We start from the raw sequence: 17152 nt of genomic DNA, 5'->3' as shown, positions 1-17152 counted from the left end.
AAAAACTGAACCCTTATAGCATCACTTTGTTGTTTGTCTATCAAGAAACCTATAGGATACTTCCTGTTGACCTAAAATCATGAAATTTGGCAGGTAGGTAGGTATTATTATAGCACACGTATGGATAAAAATCCGAGAACCGTGAATTTATGGTTACATCACAAAAAAATAAAATTGTTCATGAACAAATAATCAATATTTTCAACTTTCAAAGTAAGACTAAAATACTAAGTGGGGTATCGTATGAAAGGGATTTACCTGTACACTCTAAAACAGATTTTTATATATTTTTGTGCATTATAGTTTTTCATTTATCGTACAAAATGTCGAAAAAATACAACTGTAATACGGAACCCTCGGTGCACGAGTCTGACTCGCACTTGGTTTTTTGTACAACACATTCGACAAATAAATTAGTACGCAGATTACAGTTGATACATGATTAATTAAATAGTAATTTATATATATTACATTACATTATACTATTAATATTTAGTTACTTATTATGAAATAATACTGATGAATGGTAAAGGCTAAATCTGGATCTCTAAAGTCCACCCATCTACTATCAACCCACATCAAAAAAATTGTGTATGTATTCCGAATTATTTAGTGCATATATACCTATCATCATCATGATCAACCCATCGCCGGCTCACTACAGAGAACGGGTCTCCTCTCAGAGTGAGAAGGGTTTTGGCCATAGTCTTCCACGCTGGCCATGTGCGGATTGGTAGACTTCACACACCTTTGAGAACATTATGGAGAACTCTCAGGCATGCAGGTTTCCTCACAATATTTTCCTTTACCGTTAAAGCAAGTGATATTTAATTAATAATTAAAACGCACATAAATCCGAAAACTTAGAGGTGCGAGCCCGAGATCGAACCCCCGACCTCCGATTAGAGGGCAGACATCCTAACCACTATAACAGCTAAAGATCGTTATTTCAATATGTATTTTGCGTTGACAACCCTACACTTAGCGCCACAGTAAATACGATTACGAGCGCTTGATTGACTAAAACCTAATCATAGCAAGCTGGGACTTTGTTCCTTTATCCGATGTTAACTTATTATAATATCCTCCATGAATTTAGAAGACGTATAGAATGTATGAGACTAATGTAATCCAAGTTATGCTTATATGAGTGCTTACGATTTAGAGTAAACTAGATGATGCTCACGACTTCGTCCGCATGGATTTAGGTTTTTAAAATAATTAAATATTATTATTATTATATTATTATATTATTATTTAATAATATTAATAAATAAATTAAGATAAATAAATTCCGTGACTAGGTATTACTTTTATCCCGGACAATTATGGAATTATCACAGGATTTTATAAAATCTAAATCCATGGTGACGTAGTTCTGGACATCATAGTATATAGACATAAGTATTTTAGTTTCAGTATAAAATAAAATATGAGACTATAGGTTAAAGTCAGTAGTGACCCTATTTCACTGTCAAGCTCCACTGCAGAAAGCAATTATGAGCGCTCGATTGACTGCTTTATCTCCACATACTGGAGTTTGTGTTACAGATTCTGCAAACGCTTACTACTAGGTTTGTTTCAGACTAAATGATTGAGTAGAATCTACTTTATACAATTCTAAAACAGATACCAACAATCATAGCTAACCGATAGGTCTAGAAGCATGGCACAATTATTTCGTTATTTTCTATAGAACAAATTCTGTTCTTAGATGTCAAATTTCGCAGAATAAATCTGGAACTAATTACCTAACGGCGCTATGTCGCCTACGTAAAGTACAGAAATCCTTTGTGGCGCTGAGTATTTGCTTTTATAATAATTATTCCGAAAGAATATTTTAGATTTGCCATTACACTTTAAACATTGTATAAAAAGACTGTTTGATAAAATTGATGAATTCCTTAATGACAAAGTTGCGTGAAGGAAATGGCTGAGCCCACGAAATGGTGTAGTGTATTGTTACATTGTTAATTAGCTACCTAACTGTTAATAATTTGAAAAAAAAAACTACTGAGTTTGTTGCCGGCTCTTCTCAGTAGACTCTGCATTCTGAACGGGGTGGTAGAGTCACAGACATAGCTCAAGAGATCTTATTTGTCCTTAATGAAATGAATAACTTTTGATTTTGACCTATTTATTTATTTCTTAAGAGGGTAAAGTAATAGGGATTGAAGTTTATATGGGAAGTATCTATACGTCATTATCGCGGTTAGAAACGTGGAATTTGGCATTTATACGTCCGCGACAGGTTGAGATGGCAATCAGGCTCATCCGCACGTCACCCGCGCTCGCCCGCACCGGGTTAGCGCGAGAGCTGTGCGGGTGTGCGGGCACCTAAGAATATTTTCATTATTTACTCATTAGACTTAAAGTTATGTGATGATGAGAACACATTAAAACCAGTTTCGTTCGATTTGAGGAGATCCTACGAAAGCGATTACAATTTTTATTGCTAGTGATTGACGAAATTAACTTTTACTGCTAACTATAAAAACACAGTAATCGGAAAACCCGCATTAGCAGAGTTAACAGGTGTTCCCGACGATGTCAAAATCTACAATAATATTTAGCAAAATTAAAATTTTACAATACATTAAAAAAATACCTAATAATTTTCTACACTTACCGAGTGTTTGCACTTGATTTGAATAAAGTTAATCACGTTTACCCGCACATGAATAATATTAATCAATATACGTCTTTGTTTAGTTTCCTGTCCGATTATATTAATTTTTGTCTATTAAAAATAACTTTGATTACTAAAACTAATGGATTCCCCTTTATCATTCTAGCGTGCTATGTACATTTTATTAATATAGTAAATGTTTGTATTGTCGAAATGTATCTAGGCCGAATAGGTTATGTTTAGTGCTAAAAAAACCCGCGCGCGGCGCTGAGGCGACCGGCGGAGGGCAACTGCCTGCGCGAAGGCGGGCGGCTGAAAGCGGCTGAACTCTGAAATTGAACCTTACGGACACTGCATGCCGCAAATGCGCTGTTCCGAATTCAAACAGCAAATTCCTTAAAGTAGAAACGAGATGGCACATAATTCAAGCGTGAACATCTATTTCTGTTATTTACTTGATGTTTTATTTATCGGTCTTCTATGTTTAAAACAGTTGAATTAATCCAGTTATTTGAGACCATTTTCTTTATATAAATCATTAAAGGGATAGCAAAGAAATACTGTATAAAAAAAACAATAAATATTAATGTTATTAAGAACTCGGCTTATACTGAAAACGTTTAGACTCTATTGTCTACAGTTTTCTTTCAGTCAGGTGTTGTGATTACAGCGCAAGTGGTCGTAATAAAAATGTTATACGCAGTAATTAAAATGACTGCCGTGCACTTTTTCCTTTACACCAACGACGTAGAATGCCATCTAAAAGACATGGGCGAAGTTGCAAAAACTAATTGGACTCATATTTTGAAAGCTGTGGAAAGTCGTATTGTTGGAGGAGCATCGGCTAGTCTTGAGCAGTACCCATTTATGGTGCAGTTTTACAATCGTGGCGGTCTCTGCGGTGGTACCATCTTGACAAGCAAAACAGTTATGACAGCGGCACATTGTTTTAGCCACAACACGAATTTGGAGGAAATGAAAATATTTTCAAGTAATCTGAATTTACATTCAAATTCTCAGGCTAGGAATGCACAATTTCTTCTAAGAAAGTTTTCTATTGCGATTTTTGCCAAGTTTACAATCTTGCGTGATGCTAATTTATAAAATGCAATCTAAAATCAAACGCATTTTAAGACAAACAAGTTTGCACAGTGTATATTGGTAGAGTTTTGCGTTTTATACCTAAAGAAACACAAAACATATTCACTAATTTCAGTTAAGAAGTTTAGTCATACAAAATAGTCCTGAAGTTTTTTTTCACCGCTCGACATGTTAAACCATAAAAGTACCTAATGCGTGCCTATAACCTCAACTGAACAAAATTTTAACATGTAGTTTCAATGACTTCCAGGCCCCCGTTTTACCTTTGATTTTAACGCACGTATTCATGAAGTTTGGAGCTTTGCTATACACGAGCAATACAATTTGAAGTATTTTTTCGCTAACGATATTGCTATTATTATAATACACGACACGTTCGTCTTTGGTCCGCAAGTTCAAAAGGCGACACTTGTTGATAGTGATGAATGGATGGATGAAAAGGAAGTATTTTTTGCAGCCGGCTGGGGAGAAACTAAAGTACGTATTTATTTTTATAAGTAAATAAAGTAAACATTTCAAAACCCTTTTTACATACCGGGGTTGCTCTACTACAATAATTATAAATATTTGATCAGTGCGGATTACTGATAATTGGGTATTTGACTACATCAAAAATAAAATTATTTCTCAGTGATTATTAAATAAAGAGTCTTCCAAAATACGTAAAATCAACGTCCTTTGTTAGTTTTAAGTGAAATAACCATTTTAAATTAACGATTAAACTAAAGAAGTACCTACGTCATTATGATGTGACGTCACATTTCAGTATTTCATAGAATGTTGCATACTAAGTGCGCGTTTTGACGTTTGATAAAAAGTCACTAATTTGACTAGTTATCTTTTTTACATACCTAATTACACTGGTTATATGATAAGTGGTTTTCTTCAGGATATAATACTCCCACAAAAACATCGTAAGATCAAAAGAGATTACTTAAAATTATAATTAAACTATTTTAACAGAATAGAGTTAGAATAGGTATATACAATAATAAAATAAAATTACAACAGTGTGTGTATGATTGTGTGTGTGTGTATGCGTGTGTGAGTGTGTGCTTATGTGTGTGTGTGTGAGCGTGTGTGTATGTGTGTGTGTGTGTAACTGGGAGTGTATGATTGCATGCATATTTAGATGTTAGCTACTTTTTTTTTTGTTTTACGATGATAGTTTCTTAATTCCTTTTTAAATTCATTGTTTGATAGGTAAAATAAGTCAAACTCAGCGAACTGGTTGTCATAAGTACGTACCAAGCGTGGAATTATAGAATTTCGCGCATAATTTGAGTTAGATTTGGGAACATTTAGAAGGCGCGTGTGACGCGTTCTTAAAGGTTGAGCATTAAATGAAAAGGCTGAGAGTAAGCTAGGACAATCGATTGAGCCGGTTAAAATTGCTTGCAGTAACAACATATCACATTGTTCCCTTCTATGTTCCAGTGAGTCGATACCGTAGTGAGTACACGCTTCCTCATAACTATTAAATTTTTTAAAGTCTTTAAAAGCTAAGTACTTAAGAAACGGCCTCTGTATGGTTTCAAGCCTATGGGCATATATTATGTATTGAGGCGACCAGATATTACACGCATATTCTAGAATACTCCGGACATACGCGAAGTAAAGTGTTTTTATGCATTCCACATTACTAAAAGAACGGGTTACCCGTTTGATGAAAGAAAAAAGCATCAAAAGAAATTACATCTTCCATAGTTATCGTAAAAAATACAAATGGAAACATTACTTAATTTTGACCCTACCAGCACGTTTTTATACGCGTCTTGAAAATCTAAGAACAGATAATAACAAAGTAAACAAATGAAAGTAGAAATAAAATAAAAAACTGACCAAGTGCAAGTCAGACACTCATTTCGTTTTCGTTTCGTTGTTCATGAGCACAATGTTACTACAACGGGAAGTACCCTACAGGTTTTCTTGACATACACGACGGACAGATGGACAGACAGACAATGAAGTGATCCCATAAGGGTTCCTTTTTTCCTTTTGAGGTACAGAACCCTAAATAATATTATAATACCAAGACTGATAGACGGCCAGTCTACAGACCCATTTCCACAGAAACATTTTATTTACTTCATATTATAATGTATGAATAAAAGTCGTTCGGCAATTTTAGTATGGCGAAGGAGTAAAAAAAAGAGGTTTACGGCAGATTCATTTACACTACGTAAATAAAAGAAAGTGTCAAGCAGACCATCAATTGGAGCTAGGTCCTGAGATGTTTTGTTTGTATGGAGATAGTGAACGGGACACCTGCCGTGGAGACTCTGGAGGGGGAGTACTGTGGAAAGGGTAAGATTGACAGTGGAAAGTTTGGCTTCGCAACATTAGTAGTACCAGAGGAAGTACCTATGCGTTGCCGGCCCTATAAGAATTTGATGATCCGCCTCTTGAAAATCTCACGTTGAAAGCTACCGCTGAAACCGCCGAAGGGAGTTGGTTCTACAATTTGTAATTGTGTGGAAAAATATTTGGCACAACGGGTAGTCGAAGTAGAACCAGGAACCAAGGTGGGGAGGGTGAAATTGCTTTCGGTAGCGTGCGCTGCGGTTGTAGAACAGGATGGGTGGAATAAGGTCAAATAACTCCTCAGAACACTCCCTCTTATACAGGCGATAGATCAAAAATAGCTTAGGTACGTCTCTCTGCAATGCCTTCCAACAATCTGATTAGTTTGGGATTGTCCGCAAGTTGGACTGCCCGCTTTTGAATCCGATCTGGTATTGAAATCAAACCCGTTATCTATTACTTAAGAAAAAAAAGTATGTATGGTTAAGTCTACCTCTTTTTACTAAGCTATTCTGATAGCAAAGAATTTGCTGTTACTCGTTGAGATTTGAAAAGTTTCGTCCTCCATATTATTCTGAAAAAGAATTGTCACAATCGGTTTAGATTAGACGAAATTATGGAGTAACGTCGACAAGAATTTTCAATAGGGTCAGCCTATTGATAAAAAATTTAATAAACAAACCCTATTGATTTTCAGGATCACAACTACTTATTCTTAATGTTAACCCAGAGTAATTATTGGCTATAAGCATCACAAGTTGCATTCAAATCGGTTCAGCAGTTTCAGCATAATACGTGCAAACATATGAGCCACATGATAAATAGATGAGCTCTATATCGATATTTAATACTTTGAATATCCGATCAAAGTTCAATTTACCCTACATATTATAGAAATCGTCGGATAAAAGTTTTATTGTAAGTGTAGGTTTTCATTGGATCTAATAAAAAATTACATGAAGTTTGAAAGCCTTGTTAGAAGATTTTTTTATTTTTAATTGAACTTTATTTTCAGCGTTATAGTCGGAATAATCTCCCACGGTCGTAATTGTACTGAACTGCCAGGAATGTACGTCAAAGTTAATTTTTTCCATTCTTGGATACGAAAGACCGTGAAATATCTCTACAAAACATTTTGTGATTTCCATAACAATAAAGGATAAACTTATTTATAACCTTGTTTTAATTGTATTTATGCATAGCTTTATTTTATAAAAAGTTAAATCAATGAAGTAGCTCTTAATTAATTTTAAGGGTTCGTTAATAATTAATTAAGATCGAACGTAATCAGTGGGGTAATATTTCATTGGCAGTTAATTTGCAGCAATCAATACGACTGCTTTGAAGATAATTGCTTAGAGTGAAAAACAAATAATACATTCAGAGAGAAAGAATATTATGTTTTATACTATAGATGTTTATTTTAAGAAATCATTTATAATTTTATACGTGCTAAGTTCATGCATAAGAATATTTAGTACGAAATCACAAAATGAATTATTTCTCAGTACATTAGAGGGTAAAATTGTAGGCGGACATCCGGTTAAAATAGAGAGTTTTCCTTTTTCTATCTTGTTCTTTAATGGTGGTTCAATATGTTCTGGGGTTATCTTGAATAGTTTGAGTATACTTACTGCAGCGCATTGTTTTCAAGTTAATAAAAATTTGGAAGAAATGGAAATTGCGATAGGTAAGTTTAACAATTAATAAGCAGCGTATAAAAAGTTTGACTGTTTTCAAATATTTAGTGAACTTGTACAATTATGAATTGTTTAGACCTTGATTTTTAATCTGTCCATTTACCACCCCGGCGATGCAAGCTATCTCTGTACCAAAATTTCGTCAAAAACCGTTAAAAGGATGGGCCGTGAAAAGCCATAGAGACATTCACACTTTTGCATTTCTACTAATAGGGTCGGTATGGTTTATTATAAAATAGTTTAAAATTCATAATAAGCATGTAAGATTTGATAGAAGGAGCAATCAAAACAATATCGACATGATTTAGGAAGCAGATACGTTCATGACTATGATGCCGAAATATTCGAAGTGCTTAGTATTGTGATACATGAGGATTACAACAAGATTATGCCTTTCGCGTCCGATATTGCTTTAATATTTCTGAAGGAGTCGATAAAGTTTGACGAGAAGAAGCAAAGAGCCGTGTTGGTTAGTAATGAGGACTGGATGAAATGTGATAATGATGAGGATTGGAAGAAATGTAAGGATAAAGATAATGTGGTTGCAGCTGGATGGGGCTGGACAAAGGTGAATTATCGCAGTAGGCCCATTAATTTATTAATATAAAACATAAAGAGCAATGCCCATATCGCATATACAAGATTTAACTTTTACCATGAATCCATACTAAAATTATAAATACGAAAGTGTTCTGTGTATCTGCCTGCTAGCTGATCACGGGCCATGGGCCGTCTGTTTCTTGACCGATTTTGATGAAATTTTGCACAGAAAAAGCTTGCATCCCAGGGATATATACATTCGGAAAATCAAAGAGTTCCCACGAGTTTAAAAATAACTCAAGTCCACATGGATGAGAATTCGCGGGCATTATCTATTTGATACAGCGATAGCTTGTATCCCGGAAATGGATATAGGCTACTTTTTATTCCAGAAAATCAAAGAGTTCCTACGGAATTTTTGATAAACCTATAATCTATATACCCACGCGGACGAAGACACGGGTATCATCTAGGTTCAATATATATTTTATGCATTTTTCCGATATGGCAATGAATAAATAAAAACCGTATTTTTTGATAGATCGTGATATTTTTACGATTTGACGAGGATGAACATATAAAATAGGAATCTATTACTCCATGCAGACAGATATTTAAAATTATCAGATTACACTATCGAAGATTATGTAAATGATAAAAGAGCGTGGATTTGACGTGCAGCTCGCTCCAGCAATGCGCTGGATATACGGCATGTGTATCATTGTACCTATATCAAATCTTTGACTGCCGAGTTTCTTGCTGGTTCTTCTCAGTAGGAGAGGTATTCCGAACCAGTGGTAGATGCATTTGAAAATTCAAAAGTACTCGTAAAAGTTTAAATGAGTAAAAATAGAAATTTCTAATTCTAACCACTATTTTTCACTTTTCAGTACATCATCATCATTATCAAGCCATCACTGGCCCACTACTGAGGACAGGTCTCCTTTTAGGATGAGAAGGGCTTAGAAGTTAGGTCATAGTTCACCACGCTGGCCTAGTACGAATTGGCAGACTTCACATACCTTTGAGAACAGTATGGAGAACTCTCTGGCATGTAAGTTTTCTCATGATGTTTTCCTTCACCGTTAAAGCAAGTGTTATTTAATTGCTTAGAATGCACATCATTCCGAAAAGTTAGAGGTGCGTGTCCGAGATCGAAACCCCGACCTCCCGACTACGAGGCGGATGTTATAACCACTAGGCTGTCACGGTTCACTTTTCAGTATGGGGGATCATTATCGGAGCTCGGTTTGCTGCAGACAACTTTGCGATACGTTCCCAGACACGAGTGCGAGAAGTTGCACGGTACGAGACTGGCCGAGGACATGTTTTGTTTGTACGGAGACGCGGCTCGAGACACCTGTAGGGGAGACTCTGGGGGAGGGGTCCTTTGGAATGGGTGAGCATCTTAACACTAAAGCTTCTGCAAATTGCTCTTTGTGTATTCGCTTAATAACAAATGCAAACGCTGACGTTGTTACGAGTACGTTACGTTATGATACAAATAACAAAACTAAACAATTTCCATAATGAAAATTACAGGATAAAGACAGAACAAAATAGGTAGTTATAACAAAATTCTAAAGGTTCCTACCTAAATATTACATAGTCAATTTTTTTAATACATAGTGTCAAAAAGCGCAGTTTCAATTCACAATAGTATGTTATTGTTGCTATCTATTGAAGTATAATAATAAGGGCCTCAGATGGGTTTGAAATTAGTCGGGACTACTCCGACAAACAAGTGAGTTTAGCCGGTCATACAAAAATAAATTTATTATGTAAATTGTTTTTTCAGGTCTGTTATCGGGATTGTTTCTCACGGAAACGGATGCGCTAAAAAAGACAAACCAAGCGTTTATATTAGTGTGTATTACCACCGTCAATGGATTGAAAGGCATATTAAGAACTTTATTAAAAATTACTGCAAATTAAAGTCTAAGAATTAAACACTGTGGCTAATTCCGTTGTGCACAATCTCTAAACTAAACTTAAATGGCACGTCTAAATATAGTGCTATCCCTTTCATAATATTGCTTGCGGAAAAGGATAGCACTAGATTTAGAACTGTTAATTTAGTTTAGTTTAGAGATTGTGTACAAGAGAATCGGCCCCAGTGGCCAAAAACTTAAATATAAAGAGCTTACAATATGAGTGGTATTAACTATTATTGCAAGAAATTAAAAAGCTAAGTATTGCGCTAAGGAATTACTTAAGCCTCCATGAATTCGTCGGAATGAATTCCCAAAAGTTTCGAGTTTTCTTTCACCACACAATACTTTGTGAGAAAACTGATAGTATTCAGCTTAATCCATCTATGAAACAACATCAATCTGATAATAATAATGTCAAATTATAATTATACTTAATAAATCCATACTAATATTATAAATGCGAAAGTGTGTGTCTGTCTGTCTGTCTGCTAGCTTTTCACGGCTCAACCGTTCAACCGATTCTGACGAAATTTGGTACAGATATAGCTTGCATCCCGGGGAAGGACATAGGCTACTTTTTATCCCCGAAAATCAAGAAGTTCCCACATAAACGGGACAGTGTGTGTCTGTCTGTCTGCTAGGTTTTCACGGCCCATCCATTTAACCGATTTTGATGAAATTTGGTACAGAGTTACCTTGTACCCCGGGGAAGGACATAAGCAAAAGAAGTCGCGGGCATCATCTAGTAATAAATGTTTTATACAATGAATTTGGTACATTATTGGCCATACATTTTTGAAAGCTTAGCATGTATAAAAGCCGGCTTTTTATATTATTACTAGGTGATGTCCGCGACTTCGGCCGCGTGGATTTAGGTTTTTAAAAATCCCGTGGGAACTCTTTGATTTTCTGGGATAAAAAGCTGCTTATGTCTATTTTCAGGATGCAAGCTACCTCTGTACCAAATTATATATAAATCGATTAAACGGATGGGCTTTTAAGAATCCCGTGGGAAATCTTTGATTTTCAGGGATAAAAAGTAGCCTATACCTTTCCTCTCTGTACCAAATTGTATCAAAATTGGTTAAACTGATGAACCGTGAAAAGCTAGCAGATAGACAGACATTCACTTGTACCTATCAAAATACTTGCCTTTCAAAGTAGGACACATTTGTAAGGATTGCAACGTTATATTCGTCCTTTCTATTTGCTCCCCATGACAAAATTCCTACCAGAATATCTTCAAATGTGGCGCCTCCACCATTGTCACTAAGTCGCCCTTCCTGAAAAAAAAAAATTAAGGAAGAGTAAGGTCCTGTTACATGACAGATACTTTAAATTACATTATGGTTCATTTGAATAAATAAATAGGTAAACTTACACTCCTATATTTTACACAGAAGTTAGATGGTGTTAGAAGACTTTTATGTGAGATTTCACATTCCGCTTTATTTATTACAATCATTTCTGACTGCAGAAGTAAATTCAAATATTTTACAGGCAAATGCTGAAACAACAAATCCGATAGTTTTATTTCAAGTCTTCACTACTTACTTCATATTAGGTGTTACAACAAAATATGATTAGTGAAAGTGACCCGCTGCGCTGCGCCGAGTTCGTATTTGTTACTTCAAACTAATCTCAGAACCTACTGTAGGGAATTTCATACAGTTTTCTCCAATAAAAGACAAGATCTAAGAAAGATATAGGCTTTAATTTAATGACTGTTCTGAATTAAGTCGAAATAGTTAAAGTTACACGAAAACATACTAGAATAGCTCTTCTCAAGCTATCCGTGCAAAGCCAGGGCGTGTCGCTTGTTGATTAAAAATATAATTTCAGTACTGGATTTGTAATTTTTGCTGGTGGGTCAGCTGGAGAAAGTTGAGCACAAGTTAAATGTTGAGAACATAGAAAGTAGAACGCCATCTCTATGACGCCTTAAGAAACAGTTTCTATTGTGAAAAGCGGGAATGGTTCGAGTTTGCTAGTATTGAGATCACTGTTCCAGAGGAGTCCTAGGATGGCTAAAGTCACGCAGCCTTTTAGAGTGGGATCACCAACTTCAGAGAAGTTTATACAGATGGCGCTATGAATTTACTAAATTCAGTTGTGTAACTTCTCTAGTTCGCAACAGCTCGAGATGGAACGTAAATTATAACGATACATTAATGAGGAACCTGGCATCGATATAAATGACAAGATATGGTCAAGCGAACAAAATATTTCACGGTTTAGAAACCAAATAAATCAGCGTCACCTCTTAGATACTAATGAACGACCCGTTTGAAATCCAGACGTCACTGAGGAGTGAGGTTGCATTGATGCATAAGCACCAATGAGTCGGTGCCATTTTGTTTGTTCAATAACCCTTATTGTTCAATAAGTCCATACGAAGTAAGAAGTCAATGGGAACTGGCGTACAAAACGATGTAATTGCACGAAATAAAAATTTACAGGGGACGCAAAAACTAAATGAAAGCTTCTGAAATTTCACTGTAACTATACCGTTATCGTTTTGATCGATATCAACTACAGACTCAATTTTAGTACAATGTTACGCCATTTTGATTTGAATTAGCTTGGATTCTAATTTGAGTGTATTTTCAGTGATCGAAATCATTAAAATTTGGATTCAATTTCGATACAGTTTTTTGCTGTTTTGTTTGGAAATAAGTTCTGATTTGTATTCATTTGTCTAAAAACGTCCGGGTAATCGCACCGTTTAGTTCGCAAGCTCCGCAATCATTACTCATATTGTAAATGCGAAAGTGTGTTTGTTTGTTGGTTTGTTGATTTGATGGTGTGTCCTTCAATCATGCCGCAATGGAGCAACAGATCGACGTGATGTTTTGCATGGATTTAGTTGATGACCCGGAGAGGGACATAGGCTACTTTTTATCCTAGAAAATCAAAGAGGTCCCACGGGACTTTCAAAAACCTAAATCCATGCGAACGAAATCGCGGGCATCAGCTAGTTAAAAAAATAACTGTGTACAAACTGGTCCTCCCCAACCAGATACTTTTATCGGCGTGCCTTCTCGTAACGCAACCTCTGATTCCACAAGTTGGGCTTTGATTACATTTCCATCGAAGAGTACATGCTCCTTTGAAAAAAACTAAACATTATTTTATCCACGCAAACTTAAAAAAAAACACTGTTCCGTCAAAACGATTTTTTTTTAAATATGGTGTAATCATAGAGATAGTATACATCATCCAAGGGTGTAATTGTAATCTACACTTTTTGAAAGTCAAATAGGTAATTAATCTAGATACCAATATTAAGAACGTAAAAGCTTCTAACTATATTTATAACTAGCTGATGCCCGCGACTGTGGATGGACCGCGTACGCGTGGATTTAGGTTTTTAAGAATCCTGTGGGAACTCTTAAATTTTCCGGGATAAAAAGTAGCCTATGTCCTTCCCCGGGTTGCAAACCTCTGTACCAAATTTCGTCAAAATCGGTTGAACGGTTAAGCCGTGAAAAGCTAGCAGACAGACAGACAGACAGACAGACACACTTTCGCATTTATAATATTAGTATGGATTACTATGTTGATCATCATGATCAAAGAGCAACCGCCGAGTTTCTTGCTGGTTCTTCTCGGTAGGAACGGCATTCCGAACCAGTGGTAAATTAAACCTGACTATTCATAAGCACTTTTAAAAAGTTTACATGAATAAAAAAACATTCTATTCTATTCTATTCTATTCTATTCTATTCAACCCATCGCCGGCTCACTACAGAGCACGGGTCTCCTCTCAGAGTAAGAAGGGGTTTGGCCGTAGTCTACCACGCTGGCCAAGTGCGGATCGGCTGACTTCACACACCTTTGAGAATATTATGGAGAACTTTCAAGCATGCAGGTTTCCTCAAGATGTTTTCCTTCACCGTTAAAGCAAGTGATATTTAAATTAATTAAAACGCATATAACTCCGAAAAATTAGAGGTGCGTGCCCGGGATCGAACCCCTGACCTCCGATTAGCACGCGAACGTTCTAACCACTAGGCTACACACAGCACAGCTGTTGATAACACCGACATAAAATAAGCTACAAGGATTCTAAACGTGCCGTGATCTGAGAAATCCTTCTCAGCGGGTATTCTTGTTGAAACCGCCATTGCACAATGTCATTAAAAACATAATTAAAGTAATTCTAAGCCTTCAGCTTTTTGCTTATAATTAGTCAGTTTGTATGCACTGCAAGTGCCAGTGATTATTATTTTGGAAGTCTCACCTTGAGAATTAGCAGTGCAATATCATTGTCCAAATTGCTCAAGTTTTGGAAATATTCATGAACTTTATATTCCAGGACGGAAATTATTTGCCTGGAAGATAAAGAGTGCCATTAAAATTCTTTGAGAAATTAGTGGTTTCCGCTAGCAATTATAATAATGGTAGCTACTTCAATGTTATCTATACTTTTAATACTATAAATGCGAAAGAGTGTATGTTTGTTTGTTCTTCCTTCACGCTCCAACTAAGCAACCAATTGACTTGATATTTGGTATACCTAGAGATAGTTGAAAGAACGGAGAGTAACATAAGCTACTTTCTATCCCGGAAAATCAAAGAGTTTCCACGGCATTTTAAAAACTTAAAACCACGCGAACGAAGTCGCTAGCATCAGATAGTTATAATATATTTCAGCCTTCTCCATTTAGGTACATAAAATCTGAATTCTGAATTAGAATAAGATCTATATTATGTTTTGCGTTGTATTTTATTATCAAATCTTATACGAATAATTTAGATTTCATCTTCAAATCTTAATAGTTAACAGTACCTACTCATATGGAGAGGTCTGAAATTTGAAGAGGTAAGCATGCTGGAGCGTTTACAGATTCTCATTTAATTCAAGTGTAGATATTTATCTTAAACGAATAAAAAAGTTGAATTGTAATATTTCTACTTATACTTACAAATTATTTTTTAAATTTTATTTGCATTGAATTGGGAAAGACAATAGTTAATTTATTACTAAGTAAGTATTCTCTTCAAATATTTTCAGTTTATCGCTCAATTTGCGCTAACCCGAGTCCATTGTCTAGTTAGAGCTGTTTCAGATTAGCATTCTATTTCGCACGTGCCTACTTCGTTTTTGAACGCGCGTAGGTATACGCACGCCTTTTGTCACATCTTGTATAAGATTTAGATAAGAAGATTACATAATACGCGCGAATCACGTTTTGTCGGAACCAATTTTACTTAGGTACCTACTACTGAACTACTACTACTATCAAATCAGACATGAGGAGATCCGACCAGAGGAACCAACATAGCTCAGCGGGTTGCGAAGCTGAAGTGGCAATGGGCAGGGCAAGTTCGAAAAACTTATAGACATTGGGGCTGGAATGGCGACCTCGCACCGGAAAGTGCAGCGTTGGAAGACCCCCCACACTAGGTGGACGGGCGACATCAAGCAGAGAGCCGCTGGATTCAGGCATGACCGTGGCGAGTCATACCTACAAGAGACCGATGCCCAGCTGTGGTCATCTGATGGTTGATGCTTCTGACTGACCGGCTAGTTTGAGCGAACACGCTGGAATAAGCGTATTCTATTTATTGAAGTACGAAATGTAGCGAGTGTGTAAGCGCTGCATATCCCGAAACGAGAGTAATACGCGCAGAGAAAACACAAATCTGAAACCGCCCTAAACTTTACCCGCTTCCAACCATAGAATTCGATCCGGCCTTCACCACAACTGGCTCTCCTTTGTTCCTCACGAAGCAAGTCGCCGCAGTGATCACAGTCCTGCTGCCAGTCAGAGTTCCGGAGCAATACTTTGAGCCGTACACTATCAACACGTGGTAGGGTAGTTGCCTAATGTCAGTAACGGGGTTGGTACTGTAACCCCAGGAGTTAACCACTGTTTCGCGTTCTGGTAAATATGTGTATGAAACCACTGGCACTGGCGATGGCGCTATATAGAGTAGCAGTAACCCAAATATAAACATGTTATTTTATAGATTTTATTTTATTTTTACCCAATAATATTGTTTTGAGGTGGTCAAAAATCTTTTGAATTATTAAGTGGCCATTGGTAGCTGGCTATTTATAAAGATATCTATATACCCATCTCACTGAGATATATACAAGTTCTGGTAAGTAATTATATTTTTTATTAGTTGATCATCCAAACATCTTTGATTTTAGCTACTAGCTTTTTTTCAAGTTACGGCAATGTAGGTTGGTTTGTGACTTTGTGTGTAATATAGTTAACTTAGAAAACTGTAAATGCTTTAGAAAAGGTAGTTGGTCAAAATATTTTTTTTTGAAATTTGATATAACATTATATTAGGCACGATTTTTTTAATGGCTATTTTTACCACAAACATAACACGTATTCAGTAATAAACATTGAGTGATAAACAAAGAAAATACCATAAAGCGGTCGCACAGCGCGTATTAAATTCTCGATTATACCTCGTCAGCCGTACAACTGATATGGAGTTATTGCTGTTGTAGGGAAAAAATATTTAACATTTTTATTTACCCTTCTCACATCTTGTTATAAAAACAGCTCTTAAGATGTGAGTCGTAAGGTATTTATTTTCGTATCAAACAGTAAAGCAACTGCAAATAAGTTTGGCGTACATTACAAGTCGTATAAATGCGGGGTATTGCGCTATATCGTAAAGGTGGCCCGCGGTGACCACACGTTAGACTGCCATTCGTGCATTTATCTTTATTATGCTTTGACTGATGGGACTTTCAGTAAACTATTTTTCCCTGTTAAAAATGTGTAGTATTTAGTGGTCGATCGTCAAGTTTAGTACATAAGCGACGTTACAATAATTTAATAACTGAATCGTAATGAAGATTTCGTAGATTTTACAACAAAATTTTACATAATATATGTAGTTGCAGTTTTCCATGCTAACGTTAGAACCTTATTCATTTCATCATTATTTTCACTTCTAATTTTTGCTTCGAG

At 36.0% G+C, this 17152-nt stretch overlaps 4 protein-coding genes across 4 annotated transcripts in view; 2 read left to right on the top strand and 2 right to left on the bottom strand.

The window, feature by feature from the left end:
* Positions 1-2904, bottom strand: part of Mct1 (Monocarboxylate transporter 1) — a 38652-nt gene extending 35748 nt beyond the window's left edge. Inside the window, exon 1 of the mRNA XM_034968188.2 lies at positions 2630-2904. The gene's annotated coding sequence lies outside the window, so the exon portion shown is untranslated. The remainder of the gene's footprint in view (positions 1-2629) is intronic.
* A 389-nt stretch (positions 2905-3293) lies between these two features.
* LOC117981931 (trypsin epsilon-like) lies at positions 3294-7205 on the top strand. Its single transcript, XM_034968200.2, has 4 exons — positions 3294-3620; positions 3981-4207; positions 5862-6037; positions 7050-7205. Exons 1-4 carry the CDS (start codon positions 3320-3322, stop codon positions 7195-7197), a joined length of 852 nt encoding a protein of 283 aa, XP_034824091.1. The 5' UTR covers positions 3294-3319; the 3' UTR covers positions 7198-7205.
* A 221-nt stretch (positions 7206-7426) lies between these two features.
* On the top strand, positions 7427-10384 carry LOC117996800 (chymotrypsin-1-like). Its single transcript, XM_034984941.2, has 4 exons — positions 7427-7724; positions 8043-8302; positions 9498-9673; positions 10073-10384. Exons 1-4 carry the CDS (start codon positions 7433-7435, stop codon positions 10221-10223), a joined length of 879 nt encoding a protein of 292 aa, XP_034840832.1. The 5' UTR covers positions 7427-7432; the 3' UTR covers positions 10224-10384.
* A 963-nt stretch (positions 10385-11347) lies between these two features.
* Positions 11348-16172, bottom strand: LOC117982138 (trypsin-3-like). The gene is made up of 5 exons (XM_034968436.2): positions 15880-16172; positions 14452-14542; positions 13211-13315; positions 11590-11715; positions 11348-11491 (listed from the first exon to the last, which is right to left on the bottom strand). Exons 1-5 carry the CDS (start codon positions 16170-16172, stop codon positions 11348-11350), a joined length of 759 nt encoding a protein of 252 aa, XP_034824327.2.
* Positions 16173-17152: the final 980 nt, after the last annotated feature.

Source organism: Maniola hyperantus, chromosome 1 (genome assembly GCF_902806685.2).
Source record: "Maniola hyperantus chromosome 1, iAphHyp1.2, whole genome shotgun sequence".
NCBI lineage: Eukaryota > Metazoa > Arthropoda > Insecta > Lepidoptera > Nymphalidae > Maniola > Maniola hyperantus.
This window is presented reverse-complemented; position numbering and strand designations above follow the sequence as displayed.